Below are 16,131 nucleotides of genomic sequence, written 5' to 3' on the forward strand. Positions count from 1 at the left end.
CGCACTAGTGACTAAAAAGACAAAAGTAATTTGACATTTAAGTTATAATTTGTAAAAAAAAATTTTTAAGTAAAACTTCTTTACGCACGAGTAAGTTGTGAGTTGGGAAGTTGGCGTTACGAAAAGTGTGATCGAGCGAGGAGAACGGTAGTTGAGAAGGAGATATGGCTTGGTGGAAATAAAGGGAGAAAGAGCTATGGTTTGTATATTACTGGAGGAGCAAGAGAGAGTATAGCTTGGTCTGTTTTCTGTGCACCCATCGAACTTAGTATACGAGTATACCGTAAAATTTTCAGTGTTATAATATCATTTATCAAATTTTCAGATGATAAATTTGATAAATGATTTTAATAAATTAAATATTAAATATATTAATTAATAAATTCCTGGATACATAATTATATTTATTGAATTTTTTCTAAAAGTTTGATTTTTCAAAGAAATATTCAATTGTCGCAAAATTAATTTCAATTAAAAATATACAATAACTGAAAATGCACAAATCGTAAGAACTTTACATATAACAAACGGCACAACTAGATATTAGCGAGGTATAATCACCATTTGTACTTTATTTTTTATAAATAATCTAATTAGAGAATTACAGGTATAGATTAATTAAATAATGAAATAAAATATTAAAAAATTAAACAAAGGCGAGTAATTGAAAGGGAGTTCTAGTTGTGTCCGTTGCAACCTACATAAATCGCCGTATAAAAGCAGCTTAATCTTCAAGTGATAATCCCTAACCTCACTTTTTAAAATTTGCCAAAATTGTCCTAAAAATTTTTTAATTTTTGCTAAATGTAAAGTTTTTGACTAAAAGTGACCATCTTGTAGATCAAAACTATGGACTTCAATTAAATAAGACCTTAATTTACCCAGGAAACTAACAGCCACTAAATGACAACTATGAAAACACCCAAAAACTTAACATTATGTTCCTGTACGCCCTTCTTTTACTTTTAACAGTCGTTTTATATCTTCAGGGCTTTTTCCCTATGTCAAACCCCATCACAGCATTTAATAACGATCCTCCGACCCATATAGGTAACATTTCGATTAATACCACAGCTGTGTACAGCCCTTTAGTACAAAAAACTGTATTAATAATCATTGATGCACTCAGATATGACTTTGTTACACCTGATTTAATGCCACACACTATGGGCCTTGTAACTTCACAGGGCTGTCTGAATAAAGTTATTGCTGAAAGTCCGACAGTAACCCTACCAAGAATCAAAGCCCTTACAACAGGATGCGTACCCCAGTATATTGATGTTATCCAAAACCTTGCTTCATCTGAAGCTTTAAAAGATTCCTGGTTGCATTCAGCAAAAAAAAAAGGACTGAAGATTGTGTTTTATGGGGACAACACTTGGGAAAAATTGTTTCCCAGATTTTTTGATAGGTCTGAGGGAACTACCTCATTTTTCGTAAGAGATTTTACTGAAGTTGACAATAATGTAACAAGGAATGTTAATATTGAGCTAGAGAAAAATGACTGGGATATTATGATTTTACACTATTTAGGTACCAATTTTGACAATAAATTTATAAGTCTCAGACATGTACAATGCCAATGCAATTTCTTTTAGGCTTAGATCACATAGGGCATGTCTTGGGGCCTTTTTCCTCAAGAATAAAACCAAAGCTTCAAGAAATGGATCTGGTGATTGATCAGATCTACCAAAAAATCAAAAATGTGGACTCTATAATTATGATTACTGGTGATCATGGAATGCGGGACAGTGGAGGTAAAAGTTTAATATGGTTTGATTAACAATTGAATTTATTTTGAATTCAAAATTTATGAAAGAAGGAGGAAGATTGTTGTATAGAGGTTCAATAAAACAAAAGCTTTAATTTATATGCTGACATTTTGATCCTTAGAAAGTCATCCTTAGGACACTACAATGGTAATCAGGTATTACATGCTAATATTAAAAACAATTTCTTCCTTCTTTTTTGTTTTTTATATTTTTTTTAATATGATATTTTTTTATTTATAAATTGAATATTAATAAATAAATGAACATAAAAAATAGATAAAACAAGTTAAATTTGTATAAAAAAATAAACTAGTCAGAAAATGCATTTTGGTGTTGCTATCTTTTTGGTAACATGCTTATCAAATTGAAATACACAGATTATTGATGTCTTGTTATTTAATTATGTCATTTTTATGTTTTTTTATATTGATTATTTCTGATCCCAGTCTTTTTTTATAGTTTTCTTGACAACCAACAATCTAGGCTTCATCAAAATAAAATCTGTGAAAATTACAAATTACAGACCAATTTCATTGCTGCCCATTATATCAAAAATAGTTGAGAAGATCATGTCAAAACTTGTTCAATATTTTGAAAACAGCAAATTATTCAGTGACCATCAGTTTGGCTTCAGACTGGGGAGAAGCACAGTTATGGAGGTTCTTAAGTTTCTGCATTTTATTTATTGATGGGATACCTCATTACATAAGTTAACAATAACACCATTCTACAAGTTAACTCATAAGGGAACAAAACTATGGAGACATATTCTAGCCTAGAATGAACCAGCCATACACACCTTTTATAGTATCCAATGAAAAATTCTTACAATCCAAACATTTTTGATGATTTAACTGTAATTTCATTCAGATGTTCATTGAAAGATAAACTTTCTTGAAAATTACCCCCAAATCTCTTACTTTGGTTACATATTTTAACTGTTTCCCATAAATCAGATAGGAAGTAGTGTGTTTTCTGACCCCCTTATACAGGGTGTTAGTAAATAAGTGCAACAAACTTCAGGGGGTGATTCTGCATGGAAAAATAATAATAGTTTGTTAAATAAACGTATGTCCTCAAATGCTTTATTTTACGAGCTTTATTTTACGTGTTAAATTAAAAATCACTTTTGAATTCCTCGTTCAATGTGTGTGATCAAAAAAAAATCTTGACGCGTATTTTTCATTTATTTAATACATTATCTAGTGGGCTACTGTCAACAGTTATCTAATATTATATTAACTACAAAATGTCAACATTCATCTGTGAAATACGAAATATCAAATTAGCGTTTCTTCACTATTAAGTTTTTGGTTATTAATAAGTAATTAAGTTTTCTTTTATCGAAAAAAATGCAAATATTACAAATGCGGAACTGTCAGATATGCATTTTATCTATGGCCGAAGTAATGGAAATAGTCGGCAATCTCGAAGATTGTATGCTGAGTTGTATCCAGGATGTAGAGTACCCCATCACACAATATTTGCTCGTCTTCACCAACGTTTGCGTGAAAATAGTACGTTTAAGAAACAAACGGCTGACTGCGGGCGTCCTCGACAAGTACGAATGGTGCAACTAGAAGAAGCAGTTCTAGAGTTAATTGCGGAGTCACCTGAAACAAGTACTTGAAGAATTGCCAACATATTTAATATAAGCAACTTCACTGTATTCTAAATTCTTAAAGAAAATAATTTGTATCCATTTCATATTTAACGTGTGCAAACTCTACTACCTAGAGACTTTTTTCCGCGTCTATTTTTTTGATTCTTCATCAAATCGCTCAAATTCGATTTAGGGTAGGTACAGAACATTGGCCTGCTCGATCGCCAGATTTAAATCCTCTAGATTTTTACATTTGGGGTTTTCTTAAGTCATTAGTTTATTCCACTCCCGTCGAAAATGTTGATGACCTGAGGAATCGAATTATAGCCGGCTGCGAGATAATAAGAAATACATTAGGAATATTTGCGCGAATACGAGAATCAATGAGGCGAATAGTTGAATCTTGTGTAACGTCTGAGGGAGGTCATTTTGAACACTTGTTGTAGCTTTGCGCCTATTTAAAATTTTAGTATTGTTATTTTCTATTATTGTTCTGGTTTAATGTTGTATTAAACCAAGTAAATAAATAAAGTTCTTGATAATGTATTAAAGAAATGAAAAATACGCGTCAAGATGTTTTTTTTGCAAAAAAACGGCGCCACATACGAAATAAAGGTGAGAAAGGTTTTTTGTCACAAATTGAACGAGGAATTCAAAAATTATTTTTAATTTAAAATATCTCAGTGGCATACATTTTTTTTCTTTAAAAAAATGCAGATCATTACCCGTATGCGCGTCAATGGTAAACATAAAATTCTTAATAGCATGTCCAAAAATGCGCGATAACTACCTCTTAAAACCCTCCAAATTTCATTTACATATCTCGACCAGTTTCAGAGCAATAAATAAATCGTCAATTTTTAAGATAAACTTTAACACCCCGTATCTCGGAAAACGAAGCATTTGAGGACATACGAGTACGTTTATATAGCAAACTGTAATTTTTTTTCCATGCAGAATCACATATATCAATATATTACAACACTACAATATAGGAATTAGGGTCTAAACTTGAACGAACGCTCGCTTTGAACGAATGACTGTGAACAATTTCAGAATTATTGCATAAAAACTTAAGGGACCTAGGTTTATTACTTGCATACATTGATAGTCTATCTTATCTATATCGTATATCTTTCTATTTTCATGAATGATCTTCCTCTTAGTTTTGAAGGTGCCAAATTTGGATGATACAACTGTTGGAGTGACTGATGAGACTGTGTTGGATGTAGAAACAAGTTTAATGGTGACTCGGAAAGCTGTAGGGCATTGGTTCCTATCTAAGATCTTACTTCTAAATGAAAAAAAGACCCAGAACATGATGACCAAGACAAATCTCTGCGGTTTCTTGGTGTGCAACTGGATTCAAGGTTGATCTGCGAGCCCCAAATTTCAGTATATTTAAACATGTAATATATTTTTGTATTATCAAAAGCATGCTCAGCCAAAGCAGTCTTTACTGACGATACTGCAAAATTCATGGGTGTAACGCTTCTCAGGTATTCTGTCAATCTTGTTTTTTGAATATCTGTCAGTATGTCCTACATAAAAAGCCTTACAAAGCAAACATGGAATCTTATATATCAGACCTCGCCCCAGATCCTTTAGAGTTTTTTCTTTTAAATTTGAGAAAAACGACTTACAGTGTTCTCACTTTTACACGCTATCTGAATCTTTTCGTCATTAATATTCCTTGCCAGAAAGATCACTCACATATGGAATTTTTAAATAAGCTGCTATTTTTCTTTCTAGTTATTTATTCCAAATAACTAGAAAGAAAAATAGCAAAATCCAATATCAAAAAAAGGAATTTTGCCGTAGTTTTCGCATTCGATACTGAACTGTAACCTTGAATGAAAGTCATTAAAAATTGTTTTTACTACTTCCGACTGATCTGCAGGAATAGATGTAATAATATCGTCCACATATCTTTTGTGAAAATGGTAAACGAAAAGCTTTTGAATATATTAATTTTGAATTTTCAACTATATCAGAACAGAATCACGATAGACAATACCCATTCCAAGATCATAAATTGGTTTGTAAAAAAGACCATCAAAACTATTATCAAAAACAAAATCGAGAAGCATCATACGACTTTCGATAAACAATGTTACTAATGAAATTTGAATAATGTTCGTCGTTAAATCTGTAGGTATATTAGCTAAAAGAGATATGAAAACATAATTCGGTGGTAGCGCAATGTCTTGTAGATGTGCCATAGTTTCATGGAATTGTTTGTATAGAACTTGTTTTTTTCTAAAGCAAATTTTAAAATATTAGCTAAAAACTTTGTCAGATTGACGATTGATCTTAACGGAATATCTTTTTTATGGATTTTGGGTAAAAAAATACATTTTTGAACACAACTTTTGCTTTAATATTTTTTATTTGATCTTTGGTAAAGGACATACTTTCCTGTCTTTAATTTTTTCCAAGTTATCTAAAATTTTATTTAGTTTATTATGGATCGGTATTGTATGATCCTTATTTAAAACTTCATAGGTGGTTGTAGAAAAGTATTTTTGCTTTTTTTAATACTTCTCCCTATATAAAACCACCATTACATTGCCTTTATCGGGATTTGTAAAAGGAATGTTGTTATTGTCTTTTAGAAATGTTGTTGTTTCACTAGAGTGCTTATGAAGATTGTCTTGATGAAGTGGATTAGATTTTTTTGATAAATGCTTATAATTTGACACAATATTAATATTGACACGATCTTTCTAAAGTCATCCTCAGGACACGACAATGGTGAACGAGTATTACAAGTTAATATTATTAACAATTTTTTCCCTTCCTGTTTTTTTCTTCAAATATGATGATCGACTACCATTGCAGTGTCCTAAGAAGTACTTGATGACTATGAATGTCGAAATTAAAGAAGCATTAGTTTTGTTGGACCAATAATTCAATAATCTTTTCCCCTCTTTAATAAAAAGTATCCTTTCAACTAAAAATATAGAGTATTTCACAATAAAATATTAATCTTTAAGGAGGTGAATCCTTATGCCGGGTTCACATCGAGCCAACAAAGTAAAAATAAAGCAACAACTTTATTTTTCTCAACAATTGGCCAACAAAATGGCAACATTTAAGCAAGAATTTAGTGTTGTTTGCGTTTCCGGCAACTTTTTATTTTCCCGTCGCTTGTCGATCTTTGAACGCTTGTTGATTTCTTCGTGCGGTGTCACATTTAGGGAAGCTAGATTATTATGGGATGTTCGACACCCAGATTATAAAAATCGTTATAAAAGGGCAGAAAATCGGAATACTGTGCGATGTGTCTTCAGAGGAAGTAGACAGAAAGATAAAAAACATCAACAGACAGTGCCAAAGACAATACAACAATTACCAGTTATTAAAGAAATCCGGAGTAGGGAAAACTTTTGGTTCGAAGTGGTTTAGTCATTGACTATTAAGTTTTTTTAAAAGACAAAAACAAACCAAGACCAAGTGGGAATATAGTCGAATTAACGAACACACAGGTACATATCATTTTTTATTAGGTTAGTTAATTAGTGATGCATTTATACTTTATACATTTTATTAATTTTCCTATAAAAAAAATCATTACTCAACAAAATTTTAACTGCCATGGAACTTAACCTTGCTCAGACACAAAATATTCAGCAAATTCTTTCGGTCTGCTGCAGATTAAAAAACGACTCTAGAGTTTGTTGAACTTTTCGGCATGTGCCATCTTCTAATAAAACATGTATATCTATCTATATGTTTTACATCAAAGCTCCAAGTGCATGCTAAAGTCACTTCTTCTACCTTTTCTGTTTCTAGAAGCATTGGTTTACAAATCACTCGAAACACAGGCACTAAAATGCCAAATATATTTTCTATTATTTTCCGAGCACGAGCACTTGATGGCCACCATATGGTTTCATAATCCATGGTTTAAGAGAGAACACATCATCTGCGACTAAAACATAAGGACTTTATTTTTCCCTTTCAAGAAGAACACTTTTTGGAAAATTTAGTTTCCCTTCCACCAATAGTTTATAAAATGGCATACTTTTATCAACATCTCCGTTCTTAACAACCAATACAAAAACTTTTAATTTGCGTCAACTACAGCAAAAAGAACTGCACCAAAAGTTTCTTTATACGTAAAAATACACTGCCACTAGCTCACTGGTGCCTCGATTAAATGTGCTTTCCATCAAATGGGCCTATTCAATGTAGAAAATACCAAATCTTGTTAAAATCATTGCTAACTTTGTTCCATTCTTCTTCAGTTTGAAGAGCCTGAAATAAAATACGAATTAAATTAAATTGAAAGGTAAAGTTCCTATTTAAAATTTTTTAATATATTTGGCGCCTTTATGCAGTTCTTAATAACATACATTCTTTACTTTTCAGAAAAGCAATGATTCAGGTAGTGATGAAGAGGCTGAAGAAACCGAAGGAAATGACCATGCTACCGTCAGAGTACACACAATTTGGAAGAAATACAACAAAAAGACGAAGGTTCGCAGGCTCAAACAGAAGTTATTAATAAATTCCGTTTGAGCAAAAAAAATAAATAACACAAATCCAAAAGCAACCAAAAAAAGCACCAAAATCTTACAAGCAAAATCTGCCATAAAAAATATCCGTATAAGCCGACGATTGCGACATGAAAGCTAATTGCTAGAAAGGGCGAAAACATCAAACTCCATATGCACAAGCTTCTGTGTAGCATTTAATTAATACTCTTTTCTATAAAGCAGAAATAGGAGAATATGACAAAGCAAAAAATACAGGAGGTCAAGAGCAACTGACATCGTTCCTGTATATATTTAGTAAGTAGTGATCTTAAACCTTCGCACTAGGTTCAGTCTGGAATTTATGATGTAAGACATTTAAATGTTTGGAAAAAAAATATACAAGAGTGTACAGATGATAAGATAGTGTCATTGTGAAATGGACTTATAGCTCAAGGTAGACTTGAGGCGCGAAATCTTCAGTTTTTTTAGCCTCCAGCGGATGCCTACCCCGCATCTTTTTTATCCTTCATTTCGTATTACCATTTACTTTCTTGCAGCCCCCAAATTAAAAATCCACGAACCGCTGCTGAAAACTTTTACAGCATATTTCAGATTTTGACAATAAAGTAGTTGAAGTATTCGTTACTTCAAAAAATAGAATAGATTTTAAATATAAATAAACAATCTGATCTGATTTTATAGTTTTTGTTCCTTAAATACGGCTTGATGATGGAATGTTTAAAACGAATGAATTCTATTTGGTGCAAAGCTTAGAGTTTTTAAGAGGACTTGGATGCCCCAAAACTGTATTTTTTTAATGACTTTCGGTCAAGAATTTAGGCGAGGAATCTCGAATTTCTTTAGCGTCTGGCGGATCTCCCTTTTTTATCACTCATTTAATATTACCATTTACTTGCGCCCCCCAAATTAACAATCTACGAACCACCATTGGTATTAAGTAGATAACTTGAGTGTTATAATAGAAAGAAAGATTTTAAACAGCTAAGGAGATTTTTTTATATTTTAAGTTTTTAAAAAATTGTCAAACTTGATATTGTATTAAATTTGACTAGCGAAACACCAGGCAAAGTTAAAAATTTTGGATTAGTAATATTAGGGTTGATTATTTTGTTATAATCTTGATAAATTCTGGTACACCTACCAGAGTTAGATACAGGAAAAAGCTCAGGTGCCAATATATATACTTAAAAAATGTTGATTATTCAAATTCAAAAATCATAAATAATAGATTTCCTAGCTCCTAATAAATACATTATGTCTTAACGAAATTATTGTATTTAAGAATTTATTGGGTTAAATTAAATATCGTTTTTAAGCTCATAAATATTTAAATATATTATTTTGATAGTCCACTTATCTTTTTCCCCCTTTTCCATACTTAAGTGATAATGAGAGAGTATACTCAAAATGTATTTTTTATTTATTTGAATACTGATATAATAACCAATCAAACATGTATCTTAATTTGCATGTTTTTGATGATAGCTTCCCATTATTTTTTTTTTAACAAATATTGGTTAATTTTAGGACATGGTGGCAGTTCACATCCAGAAATTACTGTACCATTTGTGTCCATAGGCAGGCATTGTAAAAGTTCAATATTCAAACAAACGGATATTCCTTCTAATTTGGCAGCGTTACTGGGCATTAATATTCCAACCACTAGCACAGGTACAATCCAAAAGGATCTTCTTTATTACCAAAACACCGCCAAGGAGTTGTATATATTGCGATACAATACTGAAATACTTCTAAGAAAATGTCAAATATGTCAAACACAATTTGATGAAGCTACATCCTTGCATGAAGAATATTTAAAAGAAGGAAATATCACAAAAGGCAAGCAATGTATGAGGATATATCAAGAATGTTCAAAGAAAATTACAGGACATTTGTATGAAAATTCTAGTAGACAAGATATGTCAGCTCTTTTAATTGCAATTTTTGTTTTATGTAACCTGGTCTTAATTATACTGTTTAATCTAATACCTGATGCCAAGATAAGATTTGTGGAACTGTTTTTGTGTCTTGTAATAATTTTTTCTAAAATTATATTAGAATTCAGTCACATCATTACTGCTGCTTCTTTAATAATCTTAATTCTGATTCTTTTTCACAAATTTAAATTATTACACCAGCTTACGCTTTTGCTTCAAACTACTGACAGGATTAGTCTATTTTTATTGATAATCCATATTATGCATCCCGTAACTTTTATGTCTACAAGCTACATTGAAGAGGAACACTTCATCTGGATATTTTACAGTGTCACTTTGATTTTAATGTTATTTTTTGATACTTTAAAGACATCTAGATTAATTGCTACTAAAGGCATTTTTGTTTTACTAGCATTAAGGTTTTCAATGACTTTAAATTCCACTGTGGAAAATTCTGTTCAGGATAAAAGCAATTTGGGAAATATTCTAGTCAAAGAAGAAAACTATCTGTACCATCAACTTTTTTTTGCTTTTAACTTAATTTTGGTGTTTTTATTTATGAATTTTGGTCAAGAGTGTGTATCTTATTATCATCCATCACACATTTTAAGTGGTATAATTTTAGCCTTTATTTTTCTGCTTAAGTCATTAACATTCCATAGCACCATTCTAGGGAAACTTATATGGATGTTTATTTTAACAAAAAAACTAATTTTCACTAAACAGACTCCTTGGACGCAGTTGTTTATACTAGCTGGAGCTTTACTCTTCAGATCACATAATATTATTTTGATTCCGATTGCAATATGCACTGGATATTTTATAAATATGTCTCAAACATGGCAAACCCAATTTTCCAAAATATTAGCTTTTAATACCATAGCAAACTCCCTATATTTTCTACAAGGGCATCGCAATTCATTAGCTACAGTAGACATTTCAGCAGGATATACAGGTTTAAGTGAATATAATCCTGTTCTGGTTACCTCACAAGTGATCTTACACACTTATTTATTTCATATACTTTTTCATTTGGCTGTACTCTCAGGCTATGAAGACACTAAGAAAAGAAAACAATTTTGGACAATTCTGATACTACTTAGATGTTATGTTATATTTCTTACTTGTGTAGTGATGTTAATTTTCAAAGACCATTTATTCATCTGGTCAGTTTTTGCCCCTAAGTTTTTTATAGAAAGTGTACACACAGGTTTTTTGTTTGTTGAAATATGTATTTATTACTTTTGCAAAATTGTAAGTTATTGTATGAAGACTTAAATAAAATAAAAACTATGACTAACTGTATTAGGTATTTAATCCTCGGGTTTATCAGGTGGTGGTCCACATGGCTGCAACATTTTCTCCATCAGATTAAATCTTACTCTGGCTTTAGCTTCATTTTCAGCTATGGCAAAGTAACTAAGAAGGTCTGGATGGCCCAAGTAACTGGAGTAGCTGTCTCTATGCTGGTTGACAAGCCATTCGAATTTTGTTGTGTCTGCATGACCTGTGCCAATATATTTTGATTGCAAGTGTTCTAGCTGACTATGAATGTTGTAGCGGTCGCCCATATTTGGATTTAAAATTGAATTTAGGCTGAAAACGAAAATAAGTTTTAATAGAGGTACGCTACAAAACAAGAGAAAATTATATACCTCCTTTCAAGTCTTTGTCGTATTTGTAAAAATAATTTTCGACAAAAAACAAAAACAAAATGTAAACAACCCGATTTTCGTATTCCAATTATGTCATAATTTTGAAGTTTAGTTAAAGCTGGTTTTAGACAAAGCGATCGTAGCGCCGCTCATGCGTAATTCTTTTGCTGCCTAAAAATTATATTAAAGGTTAAGTTCGTCGAGACATTCGCAAGATGGGAAGCAGAAGAAACAAAGGTGTGAACTGCCGACACGTGTTTCTGCTTTTTAACTTCTTCATCCAGAAACCCAAGTGAAAAACGAGAAGAAAACAAAATTAAACTGTTTTTAAATTAGATAAACAGTAATATCTTGCAAAATATTTAATTTCAGAATACCATAGAAATAAGAATTTCCAAAAATCAGCTGTTACTATCTGGCTAATAAAAAAAAAACTAATATAGAAGGAAGTCTCACTCACAGCCCAGTCTCCAGCTCGAATAGTGATGGGAAGAGAACTCCATCTCCCATGCGATCTGAAATTCAGTTGCCCGCCAGGAACCGATGTTGCCAGGGCTACGTCAGTGAGCGGTGTAGGAGAATGGATCTCATTCATAATTAGGTGCGCAATTGGATTTAAGATGCAAGCAATTCCAATGAAAGACACATATAATGTCAATGCCAAAGACCAGAGGTACAACAACAGTGACTTGGAGTTGGACTTAGACTCTATGTAAAGAGGTTCCTGTTTGGAATAATTTTTTTAAAAATCTTTCTTAGTATATCGTGTAAAAAAAAAGATAATGCACTTGTTCCCAAGCTGGCTTCATTCCTTCCTTTATCCAGGCTAAGAATACCTGGATATCGGGATCCGTCTCTTGATTTTTTAAAAGATCCTCATTTTGCCAAGTGTCATTGACGATGGTGGTTCTTAACAACTTAGCATCTTTTTCCTCTGTCCGCCGATAAAGCTTGAACTCCGGACAGAATCTTCTTGCTACGGCTTGCTGAAGACAGGATAATCGGTTCTCTCTGCCTCCCTAATCGGGCGCTTGACAGATTCTTTAAAGTAGTCTCCTTTTGGAATTACTTGCCGAACACGAGCTTGAGCCTTGTGCGTATTCTTAGCGGCTTCGAATTCCAGGGCCGGTGTTAGTGCATCTATTAGCTAAGGTGGATGTGCTAGTAGTAAGTACTGACTTATTTCAGCATCGCAGAATCCATCCAGGAATGCTTAGACTGCCAAATGTACCATGATTTTTTTTCCCAGAAATCTTGATATGCCAGTCGAACCGAACATGCAATTTCGGCTTCAAATTCTTGCAAGTTTCTTGCAGATTTCTCTCACTTTTGGCACCGATTTTTCAGCTGCCTGTGGTAGACATATTCTAAGTATTACTGCCCATAACGCATCTCCAACTGCTTTACTAGGTGGTCGTACACTCCTTGTTCTTCTGGGGACATGCTTTGCAGGATGATATCGGCATCTCATTTATTGACGCCCAATGTTGCAATTTTGTTTTGAACTTCATGGATTCTGTCCTCCATTAACGAAAGAATCTCCTTTTTCATTAAAGAAGATTTTTCCCGATTTCCTTCTATTAATTCCTTTTTACTTTATAATTGTTTTTCTTTCAACCTGGTGTAATTCTTTCTTAGTGTTTACACAGTTTTTTTCCAGCAATTTAACTTCTGGGTTGGCGAACTTTTTTGGTAACTCGTTTTTTAAACCTTCTTTCATCTTTGTAGAATTTTCCAGCAATTCTTTTTTTAAATCTTGCAACATTTCCCCGATATCATTGGCCTCAGCAGAAACAAGCGACCTAAACGGTTGTTTAGGTCGCTCCTGCAAGGCTGCTTTATTTTCTATCGTATCGCAGTCCTTTTCCTCCAGCTTTTTTTCAGCTCAGCAGCTTTTAAATTCACCAGCTTTGTCACAGCATTTTCACAGACTTTAGTTCAATTTATTTCAATTCACTAATATTTATTTTTTACCAATATCCAGTTGATTGAGGTCCAAATCACACTATTCCTCTGAACTTGCTAGTTCACCAGTCAATAGTCACCAGTGAATAGTCAAGCCTTTTGCCTATTATCAAGATTGCTAATAAACCAACCATTGGCTATAATACTACAATAGTTTAATTTCGGTACTAATAACTTTCTGTTAAGTGTATGAAATGCTTTTGTCATATCTTTTAATACAGAGGGACAACACTTTCCATCATCATTAGACAAGTTATATCACTGGTTATTGTTAATTCATTAATATTGTTTGGATAACTTACTTTAGGCATAAGTTTTATGATTTTTTTTTAAATATCAGCAACCAAGCCAGTAGAGAGTGGCATGTTTATAATGTGAACTAAAGGATTTTAAGTCAAGAAATAAAAGCTTTTAACATTTTTATAGATATTCTGTCTACTCCTACTGCATTAGTTCTTGTACTATTTATATATTATTCCCAGTAGATCATTTTGTGTGACTAATTTGAAAATAAATAGTTCGCCAGCAATTAAAGAATTCAGAAAATCATCCATCCATTGGCGCCCTACTAAATTTGCCGCCATTTCATTTGATAAAATATTAGAAATGATGTCGGATCATATTGATTCGATTTTCGAATTTGGGTATCAAAGACCAACGAAGGCACAGGAACTGGAAGTTTTGGACCTAGGCAAGATACTCCATCCTTTAGGGAATCTTGCATTGGCCTTTTAGATAGAAATCCCTACGATACTCTAACGTTCAAGGAAAAAATATAAGAGAGCCTACAATAACGAGCAGATCCTAATAATATGAACAAACAGGCAACCATGAGAGCACTAGCTAACCCCTGGGTTAGAATTATGGAAGTGCTGTAACAATCTACAACTGGTGAGGGTACATACAGCGGGGTACCAGACAATGAGAATACGAACAAACTTACTACAAGAGAATTTGCTTTACCTTTTATTGGATTAGAGTCTGGGGGTGCTAAAGAGAAAAATATGAATGTGGGTTAAACGACAATAGTAAATACTAGACACAAATGCGACAGTTGAACGAAGACAACGCTTTTTATTAAATTTTCCATAAACCAAAACATTGCCAAAAACGTTGTAATATTCAGGAAAGACAAACTGAGAAACATTAAAGGGCTTCAAAAGGGACACATGGCAATTAAGGGACATCTGAATAGAATTGAACAACGGAGATCTGACTTGTCTTGCAAAAAGGAACAAGAAATTGTACAAACATGATCTGCGCTTGTGAGGCACTGATAACAAATATTTGGAAAGGACACAAATGGTACTACTTGCGTGAAATTTATAATTACATCATGTTTAATAAAAATCTTAAGACGCTAGTTATGTAATTTTTGATGTAGCCTTTATTTATCTATTAAAAGTATCTCAACCTAGTTTGTAATAAAACGAAATAAGTTCCATGTTATTTAATTTAATATTGAGTTTAAAATACAATCATTTAGCTATTTGCGTTCTTTCTATATCTAATATAAGCTAAAGTTAATGAATTTTTTAAACCATTTTCCTATCAGAATAAGACAGATTTCTCAGGCTTATAGATTGAAAAGGGAAGTCAGGAAATTGCTTGGTGTAAGACCCTATTATGATATTGAAGAATATTATAATGATACCTTTTAATATATTTAGTTCCTACTGGTTTACTACTATAAGTTTGATTGTGTTTTATTTTTATTTGTGTGTTTCATACATTGTTTGTTGTCACCTACTTTTATTTTTTTGGTTTATACAGCTTTGTTCACAACAACAAAATGTTTAGAACAATAAAGCATAATATTTTAAATTTGAACTTGAATTATTTACATCCTGCCTTAAGTATATCTAAATATTACAAATAAGCTAGCATGTGTAAGAATTATCTATCTGTTATACAATTAAATTTCTAAATAAAATTATTGTATTTTATCTTAGATAGACTTTTTATGTCAATTTATTTCCTGAAGCTGTGGATTTTGGGTGATTTATTCTTCGTAGTTTTATCCAAAAAAAGTTTTGGTTTTTCCTGGTTAGATTTCTAGCACCCTGCAGAATAGTGTAGATTTACTTAATGTAGCAGACTTACATTTCGGTTATTCGAAGCTTGAAATCTATTTATTTCTGTGATTATTAGTTTAGGAAAGATCAAGTGATATTTTGATGATGGTGAATTTTCGCGTGGTGCAAATTTGACTTCAATTCCTCTTTTTTGGTTTTTATGTTTACGAATCTCTCTTTTATCTTGTATATACACTATTTAGCCCTGTCAGTTGTCAACCTTTGTCATTAATTTGACAGGGTTTTGTTTTGCTTATTTATTTATGATTTATTTTAAATTTTTTACAAAATCGAATCTAAATCAAGTTCATATTTTTTATTGAAATTTGATTTCTAGTAACTGAAACATAATGGCTAACAATTTGACTCTTTGGTATGTATGTCTATTAAAATATTTTTAAATTATCAACAAATTCCAATTTTTTTTTCAAACAGAAGCCTTAGATCTTCAATTATTTTTATTCTGTTATCATATCTTGGATGAAGGAAAGGATATCTATTATTAATCTGTTAAACAACAATATGTTCAATTTATGATGAGTCCAATAAAAAACCCTATATAATTATCAAACTAATAAAAGGGGTATTATTATTAAAACATATACAAATTCAAAATTTTGTT

The 16,131-nt window shown here is 32.0% G+C and overlaps 3 protein-coding genes across 11 annotated transcripts in view; 2 read left to right on the top strand and 1 right to left on the bottom strand.

Moving 5' to 3' along the window:
- Positions 1–726: 726 nt before the first annotated feature.
- On the top strand, positions 727–11,111 carry LOC126736584 (GPI ethanolamine phosphate transferase 2-like). Of its 2 annotated transcripts, none has more exons than XM_050441007.1 (3): positions 727–1,533; positions 1,599–1,757; positions 9,405–11,111. In XM_050441007.1, the coding sequence occupies exons 1-3, from the start codon at positions 939–941 to the stop codon at positions 11,090–11,092; spliced, it is 2,442 nt and encodes an 813-aa protein (XP_050296964.1). In that variant the 5' UTR covers positions 727–938; the 3' UTR covers positions 11,093–11,111. The 2 variants fall into 2 exon arrangements, with proteins under 2 accessions (XP_050296964.1, XP_050296965.1); XM_050441008.1 differs by lacking the exon at positions 9,405–11,111 and adding an exon at positions 4,542–4,765 and having other exon boundaries at positions 732–1,533.
- On the bottom strand, positions 11,026–11,598 carry LOC126736610 (splicing factor 3B subunit 5). The gene is made up of 2 exons (XM_050441049.1): positions 11,470–11,598; positions 11,026–11,410 (listed from the first exon to the last, which is right to left on the bottom strand). The coding sequence occupies exon 2, from the start codon at positions 11,383–11,385 to the stop codon at positions 11,128–11,130; it is 258 nt and encodes an 85-aa protein (XP_050297006.1). The 5' UTR covers positions 11,386–11,410; positions 11,470–11,598; the 3' UTR covers positions 11,026–11,127.
- A 4,139-nt stretch (positions 11,599–15,737) lies between these two features.
- Positions 15,738–16,131, top strand: part of LOC126736581 (VPS35 endosomal protein-sorting factor-like) — a 32,401-nt gene continuing 32,007 nt past the window's right edge. For 3 of the 8 annotated variants that reach the window (XR_007660700.1, XM_050440992.1, XM_050440991.1), the window contains exon 1: positions 15,746–15,882. Coding sequence is in view for 1 of the 8 variants with exons in the window: in XM_050440989.1 (XP_050296946.1) it covers positions 15,860–15,882 (23 nt within the window). In the remaining 7 variants the exon portion in view is untranslated. Of the gene's footprint in view, positions 15,883–16,131 lie in introns of all 8 variants that reach the window. The other 5 variants (XM_050440988.1, XM_050440995.1, XM_050440989.1 and 2 more) reach the window with 4 other exon arrangements.

This window comes from Anthonomus grandis, chromosome 5 (genome assembly GCF_022605725.1).
Source record: "Anthonomus grandis grandis chromosome 5, icAntGran1.3, whole genome shotgun sequence".
Classification (NCBI taxonomy): domain Eukaryota; kingdom Metazoa; phylum Arthropoda; class Insecta; order Coleoptera; family Curculionidae; genus Anthonomus; species Anthonomus grandis.